The sequence below is a fragment of the Silurus meridionalis genome, chromosome 6, assembly GCF_014805685.1.
Source record: "Silurus meridionalis isolate SWU-2019-XX chromosome 6, ASM1480568v1, whole genome shotgun sequence".
Taxonomy (NCBI): Eukaryota; Metazoa; Chordata; class Actinopteri; order Siluriformes; family Siluridae; genus Silurus; species Silurus meridionalis.
This window is the reverse complement of record NC_060889.1, coordinates 13,526,161-13,553,566: the sequence shown is the minus strand read 5'-3', so window position 1 is coordinate 13,553,566 and position 27,406 is coordinate 13,526,161. Positions and strand designations below refer to the sequence as shown.

Below are 27,406 nucleotides of genomic sequence, written 5' to 3'. Positions count from 1 at the left end.
TTGCAGGGAGAAGAGGTGGAGAAGGTGGAGGAGTTCAGGTACCTGGGGTCAACAGTGCAAAGTAATGGAGAGTGGGTTAAAGAAGTGAAGAAAAGTGTGCAGGTGGGGTGGAGTGGGTGGAGAAGAGTGGCAGGAGTGATTTGTGTTAGAAGAGTGTCTGCAAGAGTGAAAGTTAATAGGACTGTGGTGAGACCTGCCATGTTGTATGGTTTAGAGACAGTGGGATAGAGTAAAAGACAGGAGGTGGAGCTGGAGGTAGCAGAGCTGAGGTTGAGGTTTTTGTTGAGAGTGACGAGGATGGACAGTATTAGAAATTAGTTTATTAGAGGGACAGCGCATATAGGACGACAAGGTTAGGGAGGCAAGATTGAGATGGTTTGGACATGTGCAGAGGAGGGACATGTGGTATATCAGTAGGAGAATGCTGAGAATGGAGCCAACAGAAAGGAGGAAAAGAGAAAGGCCAAGGAGCCGGTTTATGGATGTGGTGAGGGAAGACATGCAGGTAGTTGGTTTAAAAGAGGCAGATGTAGAGGACAGGGGGGTGTGGTGACAGATGATCCTCTGTGGCAACCCCTAATGGGAGAAGAGAAGAAGATTATCCACATGGTTTTTAAACAGATAAAGACATTTCTTTGAAGTGATGTGGCAATTATAGACAAGCAATTACATTGTTTTCACTAAATATGGGAAAAAACTAAATAAATAATACAGTGAATTTAATGTTTTGTTTGAAGGGTACAGATGGCCCAGCTGGTGCTCCTGGTCCTGCTGGTCCTAAAGGCGATATAGTAAGTTTAAAGAAAATACTGGGCAACAAGGCCATATCTGAATTGCATTGATTGAGCCACCATTATGTGATGTTTAATATATAACTATGTATTAGTTTGCTAGCAAACTAATGAAACAAAGACATACCCTGATCAAGAGTGTAAGCCATCCATACGTGCTGTTTGCTATTGTTAAAATCTGCTATGTCAGATAGAGTGCTAAAGAAAGAAAATGCTACAAAATGGGTGAGCGATGGAGCGACATTAGCTTATGTTTGTTAAAGTAAGCACACCAAGGAAACAGAGTGGCCTACTTTTGGCCTGTTCGGTGACGCGGTATGGGCAGTCATCGACAAGTTTCAGGAGTCGAAAAAGCAATTGGTGGTGTTCCAGCGGTACCTTCCATGTCGCTTTTTGGGGGCTGCTTGGCAGGCGCAGCCCCAGCCCAAGAGGGCTGGTTCCCCGATCAGACTTCCAGCCAGAGTAGGCCAGGCTGATATCCCTGCCACTGGATGTGCTTTGGGGTGCAGCCTCCCTCCAGCGGGTGTCTCCCTTCATCTCCACCCGGAGTATTGCTGCGGATGGAGGAGACCCGCCGCTTCGAGAGGCTGGTTCCCGTGAGAGATTTCCTGGCAGCTTGGGAAGACCTGCCCGATGTATACTAGTGGGTCTTGCACACAATAGAGAGGGGTTACTCGATTCAGTTCTACCCTGGTGGGACCCAAGCAGGCCTCTGGTCGTGGAACAGGAAGTGCACACTCTCCTAAGGAAAGGGGCCATCAAGATGGTTCCTCTCTTAGTCAGAAGGTCAGGCTTCTACAGCCAGTACTTCGTTGTTCCGAAGAATCAAGATCAAGATCCTAGATCTGGGCTCCTTGAACCGCTCACTCGTGAGGCTCAGGTTTAGGATGCTCACCCTCAAGGAGGTTGTGTCTCAGATCAAGTCCGCGGACTGGTTTGTCACGATAGATCTAAGGGACGCCTTTTTCCACATAGCCATTCTTCCCGCACACAGGAAGTTCCTGAGGTTTGCTTTTAGGGGCGACGCTTACCAATATCGGGTCCTCCCATTCGGCCTAGCACTCTCAACCCGCACCTTTACAAAGTACATGAATGCAGTTCTAGCCCTGCTACGGCTTCAGGGCATCTGCATTCTAAACTATATCAATGACTGATTGATATTAGCTGGATCAGAGCTTTAGGCGGTCCGGCATTGAGATGTTCTTCTCGCCTGTATGCAGGAGCTGTGGTTAGGACTAAAAGCAAGGAAGAGTGTGCTTTTTTCAGTACAGAGAACCACCTTCTTGGGCGTGGTGTGGGACTCGACCATGTTGCGGGCACAATTGTCTTCCACCTGGTTCGAAGCTATCCTCACAGCAGTCAGGAGAGTAAGAGAAGGCCAGTCACTACATCTTTCATGGCACATAAACTGCCTGGAGATGATGGCTGTGTTTTTGGCACTAAAGCACTTCATCTGAGATCTGAGAGACCTAAGGGTCTCTGACTTGCCCGTTGTGTTGGCGGCTCTATCTGAGCCCCCCTTTGAACATTTGGCCAAGGTACCTGTCGGTAAAGACCGCCTTTCTTCTGGCAATATCCTTCATTAAGAGGGTTGGGGACCCACAGGCTCTTTCTGTGGCCCCGTCTCTCCTGGAGTTTGCCCCTGGCATGGCCAGCGCTTTTCTCTACCCTAAACTTGGGTGTGTGCCTAAGGTGCCTACAGCTTCTTCACGACTTGTCATACTGCAGGCATTCTGTCCTCCTCCTTTTCTACCCCCTGACCAGGAGACGCAAAATCGACTGTCCATGGAGAAAGTTGGAGCAGCTGTTTGTCTGCTATGGCCCAAATAGGAAAGGTTTTCCGGCCAATAAGCAGACTCTCAGCAGATGGATTGTGGATGTCATTTCCTCCTCCTATGAGTCCTCTGGTCTTTCCACTCCTTTCGGAGTCAAGGCTCATTCCATCCAGGGTATGGCGGCCTCTACGGCCTGGTCCGCTGGAGTTTCTCTCCAGGACTTATGCAACGCTGCAGGCCAGTCCACCCCTTTGACCTTTGTCAGGTTCTATGACCTTGACATCAGATCCACTCCCGGCTTCTCTGTCCTGCATGCTGGTTGTGCTCAAACACACTAGGCAGGGTCTGGTCAGTATGGCATGATTGGACACTCGTTCCCTAAGCGTTGTGACGCAGCTCGAGTTCCCGAAGGGGAACATCTCTAGGTTACGTATGCAACCCTAGTTTTCTAACAAACAATATATACTGTCAGGCTATCAGGATTAACATGTAAAATAAAAGTTAGACAGAGTTAAAAAAAATTGTTTCTTTTATAACACTGCAAGTTTATCTGATAGATTTTTAAAAAGCAAAAGGCAATCACACCAAATATTTACTTTATTGCTATATATTGCTCTCCCTCTCATATATATTAATTAATATATTGATATAATTAATATATCAATATCATATTATATATATTTAATTAATATAAACCGTTGGCTGGAATTGCTTAATGCTGCAATTGCATTGAACAGCTTTCATTCATTCACCCAATGGGTTCCTTTTGACTCTGATTTCTCTCTGTTTCTTCCTCATACCATCTCAGGAAGTTTTTCTTTGCCACTGTCAAAACTGATTTGCTCAAAGGGATAAACTTATATGGCCTAATTTAAGACACAATTCCACTAAAATCTGTAAAGCAATATCCATATAAATTGAATTGAATTTTGTTTAATATGGTTCATGTAGAAAGACTACATTCAGTAAATGTTCATTTAAATTAAGGCATTTTTTTCTTTATAGGATTTTTTTATAACAAGCATTGTATATGCAGCATCTGCATTATGTACAGTATACCATCCTCAGACCACTCACCTTGATAAGAATAGCCAGATAATGAGCCTGTCATAGCTAGATTGAATTATAGCAAGCAAATATGGGGTTATTGTCATTGTCAAGAGTTTTGCAATTTGTATGCTCCAAAAAAATGAGAGAACGAGGATATTCCTCAAATTCCGAATTAAACCAACTTAGCAGTTGGAAAAGTATGTTTAAGGAGATTTTAGCAAAAAGAGCTCAGTGATCAGATTTAAATTCAAGCCTATAATTAGTAAAAACATCTAAAATATTATCTTAAAAAATAATAAATACAAAATTATATATATATATATATATATATATATATATATATATATATATATATATATATATATATATATATATATATATATATATATATACCAATAACAGAATAAATTCAAGAATTATTTTTGTTTTTCTTTCTCTTTTAATTTTTTAAATGATTATATTTACTTGTTGCAGGGTGAGAAAGGTGCTACAGGTGAACCTGGACCAAGAGGCCCATATGGATTACCTGTAAGTCCATTGTTTTAATTTTACTATCGGAAAAAGTACTTATATTAGTACTGATACCATTACAAATATAAGTATAAAGGATTTTTATCGTGTAAATTATATTTTTCTTCTCAGGGTGCTCCTGGGACACCAGGCTTGGATGTGAGTTGACAGTCATCATTATTTGTGAAACTTATTTTTTTTGCTGTTCCGTTGGTTTCATAATAGCATTTTGCCACTCATGTTATGCAGTCCTCAGTAGTTAGGCCGCAAGGCATGTGTAATTATTTGAAGTTGTATTTTTCAGGGGTTACCAGGCTTAAGGGGAGAGAAGGGTGACATGGGGGAAAGAGGAGAAAAGGTGATCATGATATAGATAAGTTTGCTCAGGGAATTTTTCAGCAAAACTTAATTAGAAGATCTGGTGTCAATGGACCATGAAAGCTGATCTATAGAAACAGGAGTATTGGCAATGATATTATACATTACCAGAATTATTTCTATAGTCTAATGTTTAATTGTAATTTAATCATTGCAATACCATGTCCTTTATCTGCCATATGCTCCACAAGGACATTAAATATTGAATGGAAACACATATCTTGTTCCCCATTTAGTAGCATGCTCTCAATTCATTCATTCTTCTTCAGTATCTACTTTGTCTAGGTTGGGATCACAATAGATACAGAGTCTATACCTGCAACATTTTTAGAAAATAGGAGAAAAAAAACAACAGAAAATCCAGTGAGCATGCTCAAAGTTTAATAAATTATTACCATTCAACATTTCATAATTTTCACATCATTTAATCACCACATAATCACCCGTGCTAAAAACTATATATTTTGGGATTTGATTTAATTTAATCTGGCCTTGAACCAACAGTAAATAATTTAGAGCTAGTCCATTGACAGCAGAAATAACTGCTGAAATTTTGATCTGCATTATTCCTACAGATTGTCCTTTCATTTCTCTCATGCATGCTGATCATTTCACTGCTAATTTATTTCACTCTAACTTAGCTCTTTTTATCATTTGACTGACACTGGGCAGTTTTATACATGTTTAAATGTCATGGAATGTGCTAGTTATACTTTGCTGACAATAATAAGCGAACAAATATATATTTATTTTTCTGCACATTGCAATTTAATCAGTTTTTTAAACAGTTGTAGTAAAGTCTATTTCAGGTCACAAAGAAGATGCCTGGCAGCTGGTATAATATGAATAGGTTTTTTTTAATTAACTTTAAATATACTGTGATGAAATATGGTGGAAGCTATCGTTAACATATATTATCTAATAGTGCATTAAAAATTTGCATGTTTTTCTTTATAGTCAGATTCCATGACATGATGGGTAGACATTTTTTTATCCCTGCTGGTTGTGTATTAATAATAACAAATATTGCCTCATTTATATGCAGCCAATTAATTTTAGGGAAACTGTATCCCTTTCTTGTAGAGACAGTTGCACATTCAACATACTCACAATATACTTTAATAGGAACACCTGTGCACCTGCACATTCATCAGCCATTCATATGGCAGTATTCCAATGCAAAAATCCTGCAGATGCAGGGCAAGTGCTTCAGGTTATCTTCACATTAAACATCAGCCTGGGTAAAAGGTGCAATCTGTGGCACCAATCAATTACTGTGGCATGCTTGTTGGTACCAAATGGGCTGATTTTTTTGGGTCTATAATAAATATTTTTTATAGGTCTATAATATAGAAAAAAATATAAAATCATGGATTAAAACATCATCATTAAGCAGTTCATATAGATAATGTCAGATTTTTAAAGCACACAAATATTGTGAAAGGGATACGGTTTCTTGGCTGTGTGATTTACATGTAGATAAGGTGCTTTTGGGATCTGGGGTGTCTTCCCCGCACTTTCTCTTCCTTTGTGGCCTCTGAAACTCATCATTCCTTCTCCCTTCACCTGCAATGGTTCCTCCTTTCTGATATCCTATCCCTATCTAATGTCCTTTCCTTTACTGGATGATAGCTTTACCCTTACTGACCTAATTACCATTTGTAATTAAGCTGAATGCAAACCAGTTGTGTGTTGGTTTGCAAATCTACCCACATTTTCCCCACAAATGTGACTTTCTATATTTTAGTTTTTATTAATAACACTGACATAATATATATATATATATATATATATGTACAAAAATACTTGTAATTGCATTGGTCATATTTACTTTGCAAAAAATAAAAAATAAAAATTCTCCAGCTGATCACACCATTGTGTCCACAGGGGGAAAAGGGAAAGAAGGGCAAAAAAGGGCCTAAGGGAGAGAAAGGAGAACAGGGTGCTCCTGGATTAGATGCACCCTGCCCATTGGTATGTGCCAGCTGAGGGCTTAAAAACCTTCCCGTGACCTAAGGCAGCTGAATCCCTTAGGGAGGATTGATCCTTTGCACAATCTGGCAACCCTCAAATCCCCCTCAAAATATGTGCGCTTAAAACCTCTGTTGGTGTCTTCCTTTTCATATTCTTTTTCACAGTGATTAGCAAAATGTCCATCATTACACACTATAGATGGACATGGAAATTGAATAGTGGGTAAAAAGTGGTTGCCAGCCAGTGCCAGGCCACTCCTCTCTGCCCTGTGCCGTGCCCTCACAGTGAGAGGCCGGAAGGGCGCCTGCAGCCTCTATCCCAGTAACACTCCCAGTTCCATTTCTATGACACAGGGTTTCCGGGGCTTTAAGGGTGAAAAGGGCGAGCCAGGCCAACCTGGTCTGGATGGGCTGGATGCCCCGTGCCAATTGGTACAGTATCCTCTTTTCCTATCCTCTCCTGTGCATGCCTCCATTCTGTGTCTACAATATGGCGTGGCTCCCATATGGCATTATGTACAAGTGGCCAGCCTATTCATCAACATGCCTGCCTGGTTTATGAGCATTCATCTGATGCATGCATGTGCAATTTATCACATACTTAACTGCTTTAAAAAGCTTTCATTTGTGCACTGCATTCATAATTTAGTAACCATACAGTTCTACTTAAACTATTATTCATTTTTCTGCTACCCAATAACAGAACATGCAAGCAAATCGGAGATATACATTATATTTATTGAGTACCAGCTATGTAGAATGTCTATGGCCATTTCCTAAACATCATTAACATTTGCCTTCACAAATTCCCTTTTTGAATGTGACCCTTTCTTTTTAACTTTTAAAAAATTTGTCTTGGTGAAATTTCTGTAAATTCCTGCTAGCAGAATATTGGACATATCACCATTTGTAAAATGTTAACATTGACTAACCTGCTCATTGCAGTGGCAGCATGGGTTTAGTCTTCATATTCCTACTTATCCTTTACCTGTTCCAGTTGGGCACAGCAGAAATAAATATATATTTTGCCCTTGGCTCCTCCTGCACCATTTTGAAGTTTAGATTATAATTGTGTTGATTCAATATATACAGGTGCATCTCAACAAATTAGAATATCATTAAAAAGTTGATTTATTTTAGTAATTCAATACAAAAAGTGAAACTCGTATATTATATAGATTCATCACACACAGACTGAAATATTTTAAGTGTTTATTTTTATTTTTATTTTGATGATTTTGGCTCACAACAACAAAAAAACACCAATTCATCTAAAAAAAATAGAATACTTCTATTTTTCTGGAAAGTATGTTCATTTACTGTTTATGTACTCAATGCTTAGAAGGGGCTCCTTTTACTTTAATTACTGCCTCTATTCCTTGTCTCTTGTTTCTCATTTTCCTCTTGACAATACCCAATAGATTCTCAATTGAGTTCAGGTCTGGTGAGTTTGCTGGCCAGTCAAGTACACCAACACCATGTTAATTTAACCAACTTTAGGTGCTTTTGGCAGTGTGGGCAGGTGCCAATTCCTGTTGGAAATTGAAATCAGCATCTCCATTAAGCTGGTCAGCAGAGGGAAGCATGAAGTGCTCTAAAACTTCCTGGTAGATGTCTCTGCTGACCTTGGACTTGATAAACAAAGTGGACCAACTACCAGCAGATGACATGACTCGAAAACTTTCTTTCCTTTCATCTGAAAAGATGACTTTGGCCCACTGAGCAACAGTCCAGTCCTTTTTATCCTTTGCCAAGGTATGACACCTCTGACGTTGTCTCTGGTTCAGGAGTGGCTTGACACTAGGAATCCGTCATTTGTAGCCCATGAATACATCTGTGTGTGGTGGCTCTTGAAGCACTGACTCCAGCTGCAGTCCACTATTTGTGAATCTCCCCCAAATTCTTGAATGGACTTTCACCTTTTTCTACCACATTATTTCCTTCCATTCAACTTTCCATTAATGTGCTTGGATACAGCACTTTGTGAACAGCAGCTTCTTTAGTGATGACCTTTTGTGTCTTACCCTCCATGTGCAGGGTGTCAATAATCGTCTTCTGGACAAGTATTAAGTCAGCAGGCTTCCCCGATAATTGTGGAGCCTAAACCAGACTTCTTCTTTCGGCTTCTCCCATTAGGGGTCGCCACAGCGAATCATCCGTCTCCATACCCCCCTGTCCTCTACATCTGCCTCTTTCAACCCAACTACCTGCATATCTTCCTTCCCCACATCCAAAAACCACCTCCTTGGTCTTCCTCTTTTCCTCCTTCCTGGTGGCTCCATCCTCAGCATTCTTATACTGATATACCCCATGTCCCTCCTCTGAACATGTCCAAATCATCTCAATCTCGCCTCCTCACCTTGTCTCTAAAACATCCTACATGCACTGTCCCTCTAATAAACTCATTTCTAATCCTGTCCATCCTCGTCACTTCCAACGAAAACCTCATCATCTTCAGCTTTGCTACCTCCAGCTCCACCTCCTGTCCTTTACCCACTGCCACTGTCTCTAAACCATACTAAAACACCATTTAAAGGCTCAGAAAACCTTCGCAGGTGTTTGGATTTAATTAGCTGATTAGAGTGTGACACCACGAGTTTCCAATATTTAACTTTTTCACAATATTCTAATTTTCTAAGATACTGAATTTTGGGTTTTCATTAGCTGTAAGCCATATTCATCAAAATTAAAATAATTAAACACTTGAAATATATCAGTCTTTGTGTGAGGAAGGTATATAATATGAGTTTCACTTTTTGTATTGAATTACTAAAATAAATCTACTTTTTAATGATGTTCTAATTTATTGAGATGAACCTGTGTGTGTGTGTGTGTGTGTATGTATGTATGTATATATATATATATATATATATATATATATATATATATATATATATATATATATATATATATATATGTGTGTGTGTGTGTGTGTGTGTGTGTGTATAAATTTGGTAAATTAATGTACTTCACATGTAATTTTTGTCAAATGTTTCTTTTGCCTTTATCTGGGTTACTGGTTACTGCATGTACTTTTATACTTTTATATATATATATATATATATATATATATATATATATATATATATATATATATATATATATATATATAATAGAGCATATTCGCTGTATTACATTTGATAGTTTGCTTTTAAATGTGTTCCTTGTTAAATATGCTTTTATGTTTGAATATTACATCTAATGTTTCTTTTTTGCATGCATTAGTCTTTTGTGTGTCCTTGATAGAAGAAAATTCTTTAACAGTTTTGGAAAGTACAAAAAATAAAAACAAAGAAACAAAGAAAAAAACAAAAAAAAAAACTAAGATGAATATTGTGGAAAATCAATTATAACTGAAAAATTGTAAAATAAAAAAATACTGTTTTGTTTTTATTCCTTTCCATTATAGGGGCCAGATGGATTACCAATGCCTGGCTGCTGGCAAAAGGTAAATATCAAAATAGTTTTTTATATTACAATACAACTATATTCTAATATTAAAGTCAATTTGCTGCCCTGATTATATAAAATTGCATGGGGTTTATAATGTACACCTGAGTAACCGTGTGATATTAACTGTGAGCTATTGACTGTGTCTCATAACTTACACTGTCCTTTTTTTATTATTCTCCTACAGTGAACAGTCTAACTCGAACTGCATGGAATTTGTAAATAATGCTTCATTATTGTATTTATAGTTTGTATTTTTAATTGTGAAGAAGAATATAAATGGATCTTAATATAAATATGTGTGTACACTGTGGGGTAAAAGTGAAATAAAATTCAAGAGCCTCACCACACCCAGCTGCTTCTACTCACCCTTGTGCTGTCATGCAGGAGTGTGTCACATTCACATAAGCATTGTGGAGTTTATATCATGTGTGACCCACCCAAAGACTCTTGAATACAAGGACAGGTTTGCATGGTTCTTGGGAACAGAGTGGATCCAATAATGGACTTGTGACATGCAAGAAAAAGGTGGAAGAGAAAGAGGAGATATTGGAGGGATCAGGACATGCTCTCAATCCAAATATGTATCATCCCATCATGTCATACTACCAGCTCAAAAGACTAAAGACTGTACACACAACCTAAAATAGCATGTGTATATCACATTGTGCTGTGGTCAAAATGCTATGGCTTCTGCAGAGCACTAACTGGCTGTTCTTATCTTTTTCTAATAAGGAATACTTGGCACAGAGGTTTTAATTTGCTTTTTGTCATCTTCTCAAGGGAGTCACACCTTGGCTCGTGGCCTGAGAGAGCCATTTATGTGTCGAGGTAGAATGAGATTGTTGGTTTACTTAATTGTAAAGAGGTCAGTTCCTTCAGCACTTCGGGATTTCACTCCGTGAGCGGCATTATTTACTGAAAAGGAACTGCAATCACAGGATTCATCTACTTCTTGGTCAGATGGCAGAGATGAATCTCCAACCTTAATGCACTTTTATGTGTGTGCAAAAGGATAGAGGGTTTCAGAACGAGTCTCATCATCAGGAATGGAGTTTCTGTATTCTTCTGAAACAGATACTTGTTGGGATCTCCCAAGGATGATACAAAGACATTTTCTTTAATACAAGATTTCTTTTACATGCATTTGTATCAATAGTGTCTCAAGATATTGTCATTCCCTTATAATAAGCATTTACTTTGTGTTTTGAAAAATGTTTTACACAAGAACGAAGAATTCCGTGTTCCATTGTTGCAGCCAGTGAAAAACACTTAAAAAAATCCCTCTGTTCATGAATGTCACAAACAGTTGATGACACAGATGTACAGGGTTTTCTTTCTTTGTAGTGTTTTAAATGGTTTTAATATAACTGACGTTCCTGCATGTCAAAAGTTAAATGAAATATTATCCCCTGTAAACTTTGACAACTTTTAAGGAGTGCGTGTTTAATTCTAAAGCTAGCTGCTATGTTAGCCATCACTCCGAAATGCCATTAAAGGGGTTTTCTTTTTATAATTGCATCAAAATATAAAAAAAATTGTGCAATGTACAAAAATGTTGATTTACATCAATGTTTCCAATCCAGTCGAAGTTCTAGCAAACAAAAGGGGAAGTACTAACATGTTTTATTTTTATCCTTAAAACTTAATTAATGTTGTCTGTCATCAGTGAGATGTGCTATAACATTCCAGAGCTGTTGGAAAGTTTCTGAGAAATACAGCCTTGCAGTCCTGTAGGATTGCATTAGCCATGTGATGACAGTCATATATATACATTAAACTGCAATGGGTTTGATGGAGCAGTCACCTTTGACTAAGTATGTATTGGTATTTCTGAAAGGTCTGATGAGCAATTCACTTTTGTGTGTGTATTTGTATATACAGTTTATATTCAAGCTAACTGAAACATTTGCATTAGCCTTTATACTTTTTAAGTAATGCAATGTTTGTTTTATACTTAAAGCATATTGCTGGAAAACAAGCATTCCTTGTAACATGAGGTAGCTTTGAAGGTCTTTTTTTACCTTTCAGTATTATTCATGTACAGTGGAGTTCTGCACTGAAATGTGAGGCAATAGGAATGGACGTAATGCTTCATTATGCTTCAAATGTTTCAAAACTTTACTCTTTTCAATTCTGGGGAGTGATGGTTAGCATTGTTGCGTCACATCATCCTGCAGCACAGTTTATGTTGAGCCGCTTACTTTTAGTCAAACATTAACAAGTCACATTTGGCTGTAATTCATTCTTTAAGTCAAAATAAAGGATCAATAGGTATGAATATACCACATGCAGTATTTACAGGCGGTGTATAATAAAGTCTCCCTTTGTCATAATTGTTGTTAACTGAATGTAGAATAATTATATGTATAATGGACTGTGTGCAGTTAAATATTTGCTAATTAGACTAAAAGTGCAATTTATACTTTTCTTGTACAGTGTGTATTGATTGGTGAAACATATTCAGTATACAGAATACAAATGTCCATTATATCCATTTATTTTAACTTATAAAAGTATATTTTAATCACTTTTTACATTTGGCACTGGTGATTCCAATGTTTTCTGAGGGTAAAGTGCAGATGTCAGCAGGGTTCAATGTTGAACCAATAATATTTTCTTTCTTTTTGTTCATATATGGCATTATTTTTTTATTTCAGCTGCCATTTTACATTTCATCTTGAGTGCATGAGAGCCAAATGATTATTTTTCTTTCTTTTAATGTTTGTATAAAACACTTTCCACACACTTCAACTTTGGTGCTGTTTAAATACATGCATTTTGTTGCTATTGTTGTTTATTTACTTGGTGCTTAATATGTTTTGAAAATTCCACTTTTCATAAATGCTTACTTTGGATTTTTACATCTCTATTATTATTAATAATAGTAATAATAATAATAATAATAATAATAATAATAATAATAATAATAATAATAAATATGACAAACACGTGGATAAGATAAATGTTATGACGGGCTGTAAAGTGTTGATGGGTTTCTTGTAAATAATGCATATGATACTGCATCTGGGATTTTTATTTTAATTTTATTTTTTTGTCATTTAGCACAATCAAACTTTTTAGACAACAGTTCCACTTGATGGACCACCTTCTCACTATCTTCAGATGTTTGGATGGATGAACAGGCTCTCTCTCTCTCTCTCTCTCTCTCTCTCTCTTTCTTGTTTTGCTTTTTATTAGCTTTTATTCATTACTATTTCCTGATTTAAAAAACAACGTGTTTATTTTCTAATTTCTTTACTCTCATGTTCATGTCCATAAAAGGCTCAGTTAATTTCAAGTACGTTTTATGTGACTGTGCTCTTGAGCCAAAATAAAAAAATCCTCCAAATGTTTGCTACTGTGCTTTTTGTTTCTTCTTGGTTTAGAAAAGACTTCAGATTGATCTTAGGAACGGTGTGGAGTGACTATAACTGAAGTTCAATGAACTACGGTAACACAAAGTGCGCTCACCCACTGGCACCCTATGGCCTCACACGCGCGCGCACACACGTACAGCTCCAACATTACGACACCCTCTACTGAATCGAATCTTTTGATCTATACATTACACTGAATCATCCCGAGTGAAATTCGATTCACTGGTTGCATTCAGACTTGGACAAGTTCCCGGAAAATAATAATGTAGGCTACAGCTTTTGCTCCTCTACTAAGGGTCTCTTACTGCTTTGTAGCCTTCTGTGTCACGCAATATAAAGACTTATTTATAGTGGTTAAATAATAGATCACATAAATGGAAACGACACTGCAATTAGTCATAGTCCATAATCGAGTTGTCCAATTTTCAGCCGTCGTTGGCCTTGGATTAAAATCCATAATATAAGAATATAAAACGAAAACATAATCAGCAAACATATTTAAAAAAAAAAAAATTTTTATAAAAAAACAAAGATCGTTAGTGCTGATGAACCGATTCCCTCAACCGAGTTACTTTGAGGAGTCGTTTGTTTATTTCTATGCTCTTTTCTATCACGCCTCTCTCTCTCTCTCTCTCTCTCTCTCTCTCTCTCTCTCTCTCTGCTTCTCATCTTTCGAGCTGCTGCGTTTCTCTGCACTCTCCAAGCCACTGCAATGGCAACTGAAGTTTTTAGTAAGCAGAAAACCATCGACTTGAGAAAGAAACACATTGGGTAAGGAATACACTTCAATGTGCATTACTTTTCTGGAGTTATGATTTGTTGATAAATTATGATGTGACATATTGCATTGCTGTGAAAGTTTACACATAGTTTACCAGAAAAATCCACTATTCCCACAGAGATCAGTAGGGCTGATTTTAAATACTGGACTAACAGCTTTCTGTTTAATTATGATTTCATTCTTTTTCATTGTTTTCATTCTCATATATGCATAATCTTTCAATCACATGGCAGTGATGCAGCCTGGTTCATTTAACTAACAGCTCCCATTCTGTTTTTTTTTTTTTAGTCCCTCATGCAAAGTTTTCTTCAACAATGATCCCATCAAGATCGTTCGAGCCAGAGGACAATATATGTACAATGAAAAAGGCGAGCAGTACCTGGACTGCATCAACAATGTTGCCCATGGTACTTGCACAAGACATTGCACTTGTTTTGTTCTGTATTCTTTGTTATATAATTTTCAACTTCTTTGTTAGTAATATAAGCAAAGAGCAGGAGTATGTGTGTAAGAAATAGCTAATGGAAATCCTGTAAGACTCTGTGTGTATCCTTTATTTGAATGTTTTTGTTACTTAATCCTAAGTGGGTCACAGCCACCCAGAAGTGGTCCAGGCTGGAGCAAAGCAGATGGAGCTCTTGAACACCAACTCACGTTTCCTCCATGACAACCTTGTCCAATACGCACAACGCCTCCAAGCCACGCTGCCTGAAAAGCTCTCAGTCTGCTATTTTACCAACTCAGGGTATGTCTGTTCACCTGCCTGCCAGAAGTATCATGAGATATGTGTTATAGGAATTTAGCTGTTCAACATGCTGAATATCCATTTGTCCTCATATGGTCAGGAAGCACTGAGCTACAGTAGCTTTTCTCAGGAGACACGGAACAGATCTTGTTTGCTCATTTGTCTTTATATAACCTTTGAATGTTTTGAAAATATGTTAATTAAATCAATGGTCAGAGTACATATTTGTAAAAACAATGCTGATTCAAATTTGAAAATGACTTTGGCCACAGACATTCTAATCCTTCAAGGTTCAAGTATCAGCCACGTGCTATAACATATACATGTGCTGGGTGAGATCAAAAGGCCAGCCAGTGTTTTTACAAAAATAGACTGTGCAATGAGAGACCAAGCGAAATGCTGTGCCAGCCAATCACCGGACCTGTGTATTAGGGGTTTAGGACAGTTAAATCTGTGCTGTAATCATGTACAGCTCATATAACAGGGAACTGGGATACAGATAGTAGCAACATTAGATCACCATTATTTTTTTTAATTTACACACAAATTCATGTTTTTACGCTTTAATGTCTTTGTAAATAAAAGATTTTAAGCAAAAATACCGTATTCAATGTAAATTGAATATAAAATGTATAAGTCTGGCAAGACCCAGTGCTGATACCCTGCTGTGCAGGGCTAAGGTTACATTTCTGATAAGTTAAGGTGGTTACAGAGTTGCACATCAGAAGTTAAATGGCTTACTGTAAGTAAGCCTTTAGCAAACTGGGTTTTTATCATGACTTATTGAGAAAGTGTGTGAAACTTTCTAAATGGTTTGTGCAGTCATGGGACTAGGAAATTTTAAGTACTTTGCTGATTTGTTATTCTGTCAGACTGTCATGTAGCTTAATGCCAATTTTCAGTCCTGCTGAAGACCAGACTTTACAATTATAGTAAACATAAAAAGTCTACATGATCCTGTTAATATAGCGGGTTTTTGTTATATGAGAAATGAAACCAAGGAAAAATCACATTACAAACTTTTGTATATTTATTGTGAAATTGTAACAAAACAAAAAAAAAGTTATAAAATAATTAGAATCCTTTCAGGGAGAAAAAGAAAAAAAAGAAAAACATTAACAACCTGGTTTCATTATTGTACACACCCCTTAAATTAAGTTGTTGTATGTAAGTTGAAGCACTTTTAGATTTTATCACACCATTTATGTTTTTTTGGGCAGGTGTCAATCACTTTGATACATTATGATACACTTTGATACATTTTTTTTACATTATGCTATTTTACCATTCTTACACAGCTATTTTCAGGTTACCCTGCAGACTCTGGGTCAGATCAGCTTGTTTTTGTGAAACAATTTCTTTGTTGATAAGAAGTTGAAAGGTGAAATTTCTTTACTTGTTAAGTATATCAGCAGAACCCTTTAAAGTTTTGTGTCAAAATTAACATATTTGGTACTTGTATTTATTCTTTATTTTTCCCACCCTGATTACAGCCCTAGTTCCAGTCATGAAAATCAGCCCTACTTATAATACTACCACCTCCATGCTTCACTGAGGAAATCGTGTTTTTTGTACCACTTTAGATTTCATTAGAATATAATACATTATTCCACAGGGTTTTGCAATTAGGTGTATTTTTACTGCTTTTAAAATGTTTGGCAATATTTAGCTGGACTTAAAAGGTTTCCATCTTGCAACCATACCCTGTTGCCCAGATATATGAAGAATTTGGGAGATTGCTGTCACATGTAGGGAAGCAACTAGTCCTAACCAGTTTTCTCTTGGTCTTCTCATCAAATTTAGAGGGACGTCTTGTACTTAGCAATGTCACGTTTGTGCCATATTTTCTCCACATGTTGATTACTGTCTTTACAGTGTTCCATGGTATATATCTAGTGGCTTGAAGATTTGCAACACTCTTTTTATTAAAATTTTTCAACAGTGAAATCCTGTACTGGCTTTGTAAGCTTATTTTTTGCACATGGCTTTGCCACTTGTATGTTACCAAAGAAATTTCAGGAAAATCCTGTAGGAACAGCTATACATTGTTGGGGGGTAGTCACACTACCAGATGGCAGGTGTTTACCAATTAGTATTTAATATGAGGTTTAATATAAGAGATCTGATATATAAGAATCTGAATCTGAGTTCTTCAACATTTAAAAGGGTGCTGGATATTGGTTTTCTGTTTTGTTATGTTACAATTTCACTGTAAATGTTGAAAAATCTTTTACAAGGTTTGACTTTGTTTCATCTTCCTCATATCACAAAAATTCCAGTAAAGATTAGTAGACTTTTTTACATATCCGATAGAATTAATGTAGTTTTGCTAAAAAGAACATGGCTTACATTCTGACTATTATGTTCATGATGACTCAGCATCTAAAATGTTTTTTTTTTTGCCCCTTGACCCTAGTTCTGAGGCCAATGACCTGGCCTTAAGACTGGCTTGGCAGTACACTGGCCACAAAGACATCATCACACTGGACCAGTAAGTCAACATTACAGTCCATCTTTGTCTGTTTTCTTTCTACATACTCAAAGAGCTACCAGAATTGCTGAGCTGTCAGCTTACACATTAACTCTACCAGGTGTCGCCTGTCTGCTGTTGAACTCAGACAAGCTGTGTAAGCAATTAGTCATAATAATATATAATGACAGTTTTAGAATTTCAATCCAGAAACCACTCTGACAGGCCAATAGTACTTACAGATAAAATATTACCATATTTTCTGTTTGCTAAAATAAATAAATAAATAAATAAATGATTGCGTTATTTTATTGCATGCTCATGTTCAATGTGTTCTTCCTGCAGTGCCTATCATGGTCATGTGTCATCACTCATTGATATTAGTCCCTACAAGTTTCACCAGTTGGGAGAGTGTGAGCAAAGCCAACATGTGCATGTGGTGAGCGCTAAAAAAAAAAACCTTCAAACCCAATGATAAACCTGCATGTATATCCACACCTAGCAATATTCCCCACTTCACTAATCTATTCACCCTCAATTGACCCTTTGCTCTTTTTCTGATCTTGCATGACTCAAGCGCAACAATCTATCTACTACTATGTTATTATATTAACCTCTCATTCCAGCTTTATAACTCAGCAAAAATAGGAGGAGATAATCATGGGTGTATGGGAGTATTTTCCATTCTCCTACAGTTCAACTTTAAGATGATTGTGGTTTATGTTCTTTTTTGGATTCTTTTATTCAACTTTCTGCCTCTAGCAGGTTCGCAGTGAGTTCACCATGTTACAATCCGCTACATAAGCTACAAATAGCAGCCAGGTTAACCTTAATGGCAGTGAAAATTAGAAATAAATTCTATATAAAACTATATTTAATAATTAATCCCTTTGTTACAGGTTCATAAATAAAAAAAGGCAAGCAATTATCACAAGAGAATATCAAAAAGGCAATAAGATATATTTATTTTATTTTCCTCTTTTGTACAGTGGAACCCCGTTGTACGAGCATAATTCGTTCTTGAAAATTGCTCGTGTGTCCATTTGCTCGTATGTTCGAACTGATTTTCCCCATAGGAATGAATGTAAAAGTAATTTAATCCGTTCCGAGATCTCATCCGATCACTTATTTCTGCACTTAAAAAGTATTTGTAGCCTATTTTTAAAAACAAATACACAGCAAATGACCGTAATATAAACATAATTTAACACTTACTCATGTGATAGTGGTTGATTGCGAGTGTGAGACGCACAAAACGCTCATAACCTCATCGGTTTCCATGTAATTCTATTTACTTTCGTTTTCACAGCACCATCACTGATTTTATTGGGAGACATTTTTCAAGATTTATAGTGAAATAAAAATATAAAACTAAAAAAAGGTACTGTGGGAGAGCGTATGAATACGGGAATAAGGAATGCCACAACAGGTCAGGTGCAAAGGCTTCACATCCACTTTTATTAGTTTTTTTTTGTGTCGGTCTGCTTAGTGCCCCACGCAGCACGTTTCTGGCGCACGCGCGCACACACACGCACACTCACCCACACACGCACACGGTCTCCTTCTTAAATGCACCCTCCGATCGCTGGAAATCAATCATTAGGACACATTAACTTCAGGTGAGGCAATCCCCTGCCTATCTGCTCCCGGACCCGCCCTCCATTCACACACCGCCGCTCAGCCACGCCCCCGCTGCCACAGTTACGTTTTTGCTGCACTGAACAGCGAGAGCGACTGAGTGATACGTCATCAACTAAGCGACTGATGCGACCCTTCGCCGAAAACGGGAACCGGCAACGAGGTTGCTCGTATCTCCGTTTGCTCGTACTATAGGTTGCTCGTACAACGGGGTTCCACTGTATTTGGTAAATCATTTTCTTTTGTACATAAATGTATCCTTCAACTCACAGAGTTTGTATACATTTGTATACATGAAGGCAGTGTATATGTGTAGGTGTAATTCTAAAAATTATTTTAATTTCATTTGGAATCTGGTAATATTCTTCCACAAAGACTCTTTACCATGTAAAAGTTCCCAGCTAAAGACCAGCAATTTTTAGACTTAACTATTACCAATGTATATTTATTGATGCTGAAATGTATAATTATATACCAGAATGTCCCTCTAACAGTTTTACTGTTTAAATAGAAAACATTTTTTAAAGGCATAAAACTAAAGTACCCTAAAAGAACAGGTGTCTGTCTCAAACTGCTGTGTTCATTGAAAACTGGCAACCTAAACTACTGTTTTTTTAGGCTTCAAGTCCAGACATCTATAGAGGGAAATACAGGGAGGACCATGCAGACCCTTCAACTGCTTATGCAAATGAAGTTAAAGACATAATTGAAAAAGCTCATGCAAAAGGACATAAGGTATGGTCAGCAATACATATTAGTTTAACAAATAGTATAAACAAAAAATGTCATACAAAAATTAAGATTGGTGATTCACACCATGGGTTTCCATTATGTGCCATCAGTTCCTCATCATTATTTGACTTCTTCACCTAGATTTTGTGCCATTTTTCCAGGTTGTACAAAGTCTTAAGATCTTACTGATTTACACATAGTTAATGGCCTTTAACCCTCTATTACAGGAAAGTGAAAGTCTGTTACTACAGACAGACATGCCTGATAAGTGAGATCCAGAATTCTCACGAATGGAATGAAGACAGTGAAGTGAATAGAGGAAACTCTCACTTGAAGAGAAATAAATTGGGTATTTAACTTGGATTCTGAAAGAAGTGCCTTTTGGACATGATGACATCTTTCAGTGTCTTTTTCTTGAATCAGGGTTTTTGTCATGTTTTTTAACTTTACATTTAAACAAACAGGGTTAAGCCACGGAGGGCTCCTGAAAGCAGCACATATGGGGTATGCAACCTCTGCACTTATATTTGGGGTTTGGGGTCTTATGTGGTCTTTTCTTGTATAGATTGCAGCTTTCATTGCTGAGTCACTGCAGAGTTGTGGAGGACAGATCATTCCTCCAGTGGGTTACTTCCAGAAAGTGGCACAGTATGTACCAGAAGTGAAACAATTAAAGTGTATTTAATTAGCAGAATTAGTTTATGTTGAAACATGTACAAACCGTGACAATTACTATTTGATTTTAGTCAGTTCTGTATTTTTACTGTACTTTAAGTAGCCAGCAGTTGTGCTCTGACATCTCAAAAGGATCTCATGAGTGCAATTACTATAGATTTTAATAGAAGATAAAAAATTATTCAACGTCAAGCATAACTGATTACAGTCCGGCTTGATTATTAGTTCCTAAAAACAATAGAGCAACTTTTTCTTTTCTTCTTTTTTTCTTTATCTAGTGACACATCACATTAATGAGAAATCCAACTTAGCAGTAGTGGTGATAGAAAAGATAGAAAGGCTCAAAGTTTTCCAGAGTTGGTGATCTATGAGAGGAAAAGTATAGTGGATTTAAAGGCAGTATAAGCATGAAATCTAAAGCTATAGATCATGATGTGTTTGGGGCTGAGTGTACAGATAAGGCTGTTAATAGACCTGGAGAGACTTTTTAGATAAATCTAAAGCAAGAGCTAATTCCCACTGATATGACTGTCAGAAAGCAGTCAAACGACAGTGTGTGAAATGTACGAATATATTAAGCTAAACTGAAACAAGTGAACTCAGTACAAAATAAATAGCCAGATCATTTAAAATAAATCTATATACAAATGCAGATTATGCAATATACTGTATAATTTGTGCACAAATACAACTGCATCTCTAAGTTTGTGACTACACATCGTTCTTTCCACAGACATGTGAGAAAGGCTGGAGGTGTCTTCATTGCTGATGAGGTTCAGGTTGGATTTGGAAGGGTAGGCACCCATTTCTGGGCATTCCAGCTGCAAGGGGAAGACTTTATACCTGACATTGTCACTATGGGCAAACCGATTGGAAACGGACATCCAATGTCATGCGTGGTTACCACCAGAGCAGTTGCTGAAGGTTTCATGTCATCTGGAATGGAGTACTTTAACACAGTGAGACCCATAGCTACATTTTCCAAACGCATTTGATAGGAGGACACAAAATAAGGAGATTGAACAATTGGAATTTTATAGATAGAACACGGTTAACCTGAATGAAGAATGTTTCTATGTATGGTTCAGTTTGCTGGGAATCCTGTATCCTGTGCTATTGGGCTAGCTGTACTGGACGTGATTGAAAAGGAGGACCTTCAAGGCAATGCCCTGCGAGTAGGGAGTTACCTGACAGACTTGCTGGAGAACCTGAAAAAGAAACATTCTTTAGTAGGAGATGTCAGGTCCTGAAAAGAAAATGCTTTCTTTTTCATCATTTTTGGCCATGTTCATATTTTTTCAAAAGATTTTTTTCATTTTTTTAATATATCCACCTAAATAATTTATTATTTGCTTAATTAATTAATTCTATAACCAACTTCATTTAGAAACTTTCAACAACTTTATCTATATAGTTATATGAAAATGTAATGAATATCTTTATATCGAATGAAATTGTGCACATGAATACTGCCGTAGGAATCGTGAAAGAATTTCGCCTGAGTTGAATATTTTAGAATGATATTTCATTCTGAGGAGTTTCAGCTATTGTTTTGTTGAATGCCAAGGAATGAAAAGAAATGCTATGTGTTCCACAGGGGGTGTGGCCTTTTTGTTGGAGTGGAACTAGTAAAAGATCGGCTTAAAAGAACCCCTGCAACAGCTGAGGCTCAGGATGTCATATACAGGTCAAAAGCGTTGACAGTTTCATGCAGGTTTCATTACAAGCAAGCAGATGGAACACCTGATTCTTCTTTTTTAGTTTATATTTGCTCTCAAACATTTTTCAGGTGTGACCCCAACAATCTTACTTGGTTGTAATGAAAATCTGAGGCCACAGAGGCTCTTTTCAAATAAGATTCATAACCGCTGCTGTAATCCTTTATTTCTGCTTAAATTAACCAAACTTGCATAATACAGTCCAAAGATATCACCTCTGAAGCATGAACATTTTAATCCTCTTACAGATTGAAGGATCAGCGAGTTTTATTAAGCGCAGATGGACCACACCGTAATGTCTTGAAGTTTAAACCACCTTTGTGCTTCTCCAGAGAGGATGCTGACCTGGCAGTAGGACAAATTGATCAGATTCTAACAGGTAATGATTGTACACAAATGTATATTGCTTCATGACTGTATGCTCCAGGTTAATGCACTTTTGTTTTTACATAAGACCTTGAGAATGCTTTGGACCTTGAGATGTCTGACACTACAGACCATGTGAATGCACAAAACAAGCGCAAGGTAAGTTGGAGCCAAATAAGTAATACAAGTGATAATAATTTTTGCTACAATCTGTAATCTACTGTATTTTTTTTTATAGCTTATATCAATTTCTAGCAGACATAGTAACTGTTTCAAACATTTCGGTATTTGATGAGAAAGTAAAATAATATGATATATTTTTCACTGAATTTTCATTTGTCTCCAGGAGTCAGTTGAAGAAAACGGGCATGGTGTTCATTCAGGTCATGTCAGTGACAACAGTCACATAAACAAAACTAACAAAAGACGAAGAAAATAACAAACCTTGTTCTTCTTTTAACATTGTATATCATAACATTGTATATTTGTTAGAAGGCCGGCCCCAGGACCAAATGCAACCTGCGGCTTCACTCTTTCATTATTTTTTGCTTTCACGTGATGGTGGCAGCAGACTATGTCACCCTGTGTTAGCTTATGTGTTAACTAATTTACTGAATAACATTAAGTCATGTGTACAGACAAAAAGTACACAGTGAAAAGGACAGATTTCAATAGAGCTGGAAATACTGCTTTCAACCACTAAGCATTTTAAACGGTTAAATCCTTAGCTAAAGCAGTCAGTGTCATTTATCTTTCTGAAACATAAGAGTAAACTCTACTATATTGGACCTTTACATTTTTTGGTGACCAGTTTTTCAGATATAATAATAAATTGTTTAAAAATATTTTGGAGAACCTTCTTATATTATTAGTTATGCATTATATAGAAATCATATGTACATCATATGCAGATCAAGATTAGTCTTTTAATATTAATTTCCATGTTTTAATGGATTTATCATATGCCTCATGATCTGAAATAATCGGGGGTTACAATTTTATTTAATTTTTTTGTCAGGGAATGGAACTGGTGCTAACTATTTATAATATAATGTCTGGTGGCAAGTATATATTTTAGAGGATTTTTAAGTATGGTGTTCAAGAATATCCATTAAAAAATATTGTAAACTAATGCAGAATATAAAGATAGAATCAGTATCACATAGTAATGAAAGGCTGAAAATTATTTTTTTTTTCTTTTTTTTTTTTAAATGAAAGAATAGGGACAACGTGTAAAAATGCACCCAAATCAAATGTGCAAAGTTCACACTGTTCTTGTTCATGCAAACATTACATGCTGTATTAAGCAAGTGTACTTACTCCTCTGCGTGCACTCACTGAACGCAGCCGCTGGTGCGTGAGCTGTTGACATGAGCACACGCTCAAGTGAGTGCACTCAGCTACTTTCAGCATGACCTCACATGAGCAGAACAGCTTGTGAAACGCTGGCCTGTCCAGCTGTAATGAAGTGAAAAAGACTTTAAAATGTGCTGCATGGAGGCCAATCACAGAAAAAAAACAAGTGATCAATTATAACTAAATGTTATTAAAATATATATTTCCTATTTGAAGATTTGTAGGACTGTAATTACTTGAAAAATCTTGTGCAAGATAAAAATGTGGTGTGACCAATAAAGTATTTAAGATATTTTGTATGCTGAAAGGTGTATATGCCTACACACATGTGCACAAGAGAAAGTCTCTCTCTCTCTCTCTCTCTCTCTCTCTCTCTATCTCTATCTCTCTATCTCCATCTCTCTATCTCCCTCTCTGTCTATATATATATATATATATATATATATATATATATATATATATATATATATATATATATATATACACACACACACACACACACACACTCACTGGCCCCTTTATTAGGTACACCTTACTAGTACCAGGTTGGACCCCCTTTTGCCTTCAGAACTGCCATAATCCTTCGTGGCATAGATTCAACAAGGTACTGGAAACATTCCTCAGAGATTTTGGTCCATATTGACATGATAGCATCACGCAGTTGCTGCAGATTTGTCGGCTGCACATCCATGATGCAAATCTCCCGTTCCACCACATCCCAAAGGTGCTCTATTGGATTGAGATCTGGTGACTATGGAGGCCATTTGAGTACAGTGAACTCATTGTCATGTTCAAGAAACCAGTATGAGATGATTTGTGCTTTATGACATGGCGCATTATCCTGCTGAAAGTAGCCATCAGAAGATGTGGTACACTGTGGTCATAAAGGGATGTACATGATCAGCAACAATACTCAGGTAGTCTGTTGTGTTGACACGATGCTCAATTGGTACTAATGGGCCCAAAGTGTGCCAAGAAAATATCCTCCACACCATTACACCACCACCACCAGCCTAAACTGTTGATAGAAGGCAGGATGGATCCATGCTTTCATGTTGTTGACGCCAAATTCTGACCCTACCATCCGAATGTCGCAGCAGAAATCGAGACTCATCAGACCAGGCAACGTTTTTCCAATCTGCTATTGTCCAATTTTGGTGAGCCTGTGCGAATTGTAGCCTCAGTTTCCTGTTCTTAGCTGTCGGGAGTGGCACCCGGTGTGGTCTTCTGCTGCTGTAGCCCATCCGCCTCAAGGTTCAACATGCGCTCAGAGATGCTCTTCTGCATACCTCGGTTGTAACAAGTGGTTATTTGAGTTACTGTTGCCTTTCTATCAGCTTGAACCAGTCTGGCCATTCTCCTCTGACCTCTGGCATCAACAAGGCATTTGCGCCCACAGAACTGCCGCTCACTGGATATTTTCTCTTTTTCAGACCATTCTCTGTAAACCCTAGAGATGGTTGTGCATGAAAATCCCAGTAGATCAGCAGTTTCTGAAATACTCAGACTAGCATGTCTGGCACCAACAACCATGACATGTTCAAAGTCACTTAAATCACCTTTCTTCCCCATTCTGACGTTTGGTTTGAACTGCAGTGGATTGTCTTGACCATGTCTACATGCCGAAATGCATTTTGGCGTTGCTGCCATGTGATTGGCTAATTAAAAATTTGCGTTAACGAGTGGTTGGACAGGTGTACCTAATAAAGTGGCCGGTGAGTGTGTATACATATATATATATATATATATATATATATATATATATATATATATATATATATATATATGAGTTACATACAGTATATATATATATATATATATATATATATATATATATATATATATATATACTAAGTTACAGTACAGTGGACAGGGTCATACAGAGGTTTTTTAAGAGGGATTCCACTCGGAACAGACCTCGCAAGGGTCGAATCAAAGAAGTTGAGTCCTTTTGCCGTCCATCAGGAGCAAAAGGCTGGCTTTAAAAAAAACACATGCATGAATGCTACCAGCATTGCTTTAGGAAGTTGAAGACATGTGCTGTGTCCATGGTGCCATAGGTGGAAGAGGATCCCAGCAACAACCTGTGCAGCTCTGGTAAATTCCACTTTTGTTGCCGGCTGTTTGACAATAATGGCAGGATGTTGAGTTATTTTCAGAGGACAGTAAATTGGAACTGCTATACAAGCTGTACAATGACTACTTTAAAATATATAAGTTCCATTTCTATAGTGTTGTCCCTTGAGAAGACACTAAAATGTCAGGTACTGATGTAGGGTGAGGAGGCTTGGGGCGCAGTCAGTGTTCCAATTCATCCCAAAGATGTTCAGTAGGGTTGAGGTCAGAGTTCTATAACAGGCCACTGAAGATCTTCCACTTCAACCCATGTAAATCATATCTTTATAAAGCTTGTTCACAGGGGCATTGCCATTATGGAACAGGTTTGGGTCTCCAAGAAAATTTTATGACACTATTTTCAGTCATCTTTTTTGAGTCCTTAATGCCAATAACACACTGAAAACCCACACAGTATTGTTAAAGGCCCCATACACTGCAATGAACTTAGAACCTTAGGCTGAACCACCAGCATCGCTTTTCAAAGAAATTCAAAGTTTGCTGTATATGAAAATGTTGCTAAATGTCTCCCTCTAGTGTTTGAGTTTATGTGCAGAATTTTCGAACATCAAGAAAACTGCTGAGAAAAATGTCAAAAGTACGTGTTATAAAAGGATGAATACACTGCATTAGTACTCCCTTATAATGTGTAATTATTCACTCACTCCTAATAAGGGTCGTGTTAATACAGAACTTTTCCTAGGAACACTGTATGGGAGGCACACTGGAAAGAATACCACATAAACGCACATTGACCATTGAAATTAATTAATCCAACTACTGGCATGCATCTGGAGGTGTCAGGAAACTGGAAAACACAGAGGACACCCTCGTGGACCCAGTAACCAATAGATCACCACGCTGCTGGGAGATGGGGGTGTTATTTGGTTAAACTGGTATACAAACCCAATATATATCAGTTGGGTGAGGCACTAGCATAAGCAACTCCATCAGTGTACAACCCTATATCATTTCAATAATAAGAAATTGTAGCTAACAAATTACAATAATAATAATAATAATGAAAATTTAACTATTACATCCATATTTATAAAAACAGCCTTTAAAATACCCGTTAAATCAGTTTTCATGAAAATTATTGATCATGTAAATTAGACAATCATTTGCAAAGAAAAATTTAATACACAACAGAGATCTGTTTATTAAGTTGGCCAATGTGATGGTGTACTCAAATTTCCATTAAATGAAACATTATGTGATGGCTGTGCTGAATCAAGAAGAGTTTGATACTGTGTGTGAGAACGAATCCATGTGACTCCAAGTCTGTAAATTGAAAGAAGGAATTTTAAAGTAAGAAATTATCAATATTTCACTTTTAACACTTGCTAGATATTTTTTAACTCAATTTTATTTTACTTAAGTGCAGTCATAAAATGAGTTTTAATGAGAATTAAGATTAAATAAGAATAAGATTAGAATAAAATATTTTAAAAAGTACATTGAAATGGGTAATTTCTAATTATAAAGAAGGCATCAAAAGCA

At 37.1% G+C, this 27,406-nt stretch overlaps 2 protein-coding genes across 12 annotated transcripts in view; both read left to right on the top strand.

Moving 5' to 3' along the window:
* LOC124387640 (collagen alpha-1(XXV) chain) overlaps positions 1-13,279 on the top strand; it is a 164,410-nt gene extending 151,131 nt beyond the window's left edge. For 6 of the 11 annotated variants that reach the window (XM_046852099.1, XM_046852096.1, XM_046852103.1 and 3 more), the window contains 7 exons: positions 738-791; positions 4,091-4,144; positions 4,259-4,285; positions 4,431-4,484; positions 6,392-6,478; positions 9,887-9,925; positions 10,115-13,279. In XM_046852099.1, coding sequence (XP_046708055.1) covers positions 738-791; positions 4,091-4,144; positions 4,259-4,285; positions 4,431-4,484; positions 6,392-6,478; positions 9,887-9,925; positions 10,115-10,117 — 318 coding nt within the window. In that variant the 3' untranslated portion in view covers positions 10,118-13,279. Of the gene's footprint in view, positions 1-737; positions 792-4,090; positions 4,145-4,258; positions 4,286-4,430; positions 4,485-6,391; positions 6,479-6,831; positions 6,910-9,886; positions 9,926-10,114 lie in introns of all 11 variants that reach the window. The other 5 variants (XM_046852094.1, XM_046852101.1, XM_046852100.1 and 2 more) reach the window with 5 other exon arrangements.
* Positions 13,280-13,941: 662 nt separating this feature from the next.
* etnppl (ethanolamine-phosphate phospho-lyase) lies at positions 13,942-24,080 on the top strand. Its single transcript, XM_046852784.1, has 13 exons — positions 13,942-14,078; positions 14,377-14,495; positions 14,674-14,833; positions 17,250-17,324; positions 17,649-17,742; positions 19,560-19,676; positions 20,239-20,321; positions 21,082-21,307; positions 21,437-21,591; positions 21,946-22,035; positions 22,315-22,445; positions 22,521-22,591; positions 22,779-24,080. Exons 1-13 carry the CDS (start codon positions 14,020-14,022, stop codon positions 22,869-22,871), a joined length of 1,473 nt encoding a protein of 490 aa, XP_046708740.1. The 5' UTR covers positions 13,942-14,019; the 3' UTR covers positions 22,872-24,080.
* Positions 24,081-27,406: the final 3,326 nt, after the last annotated feature.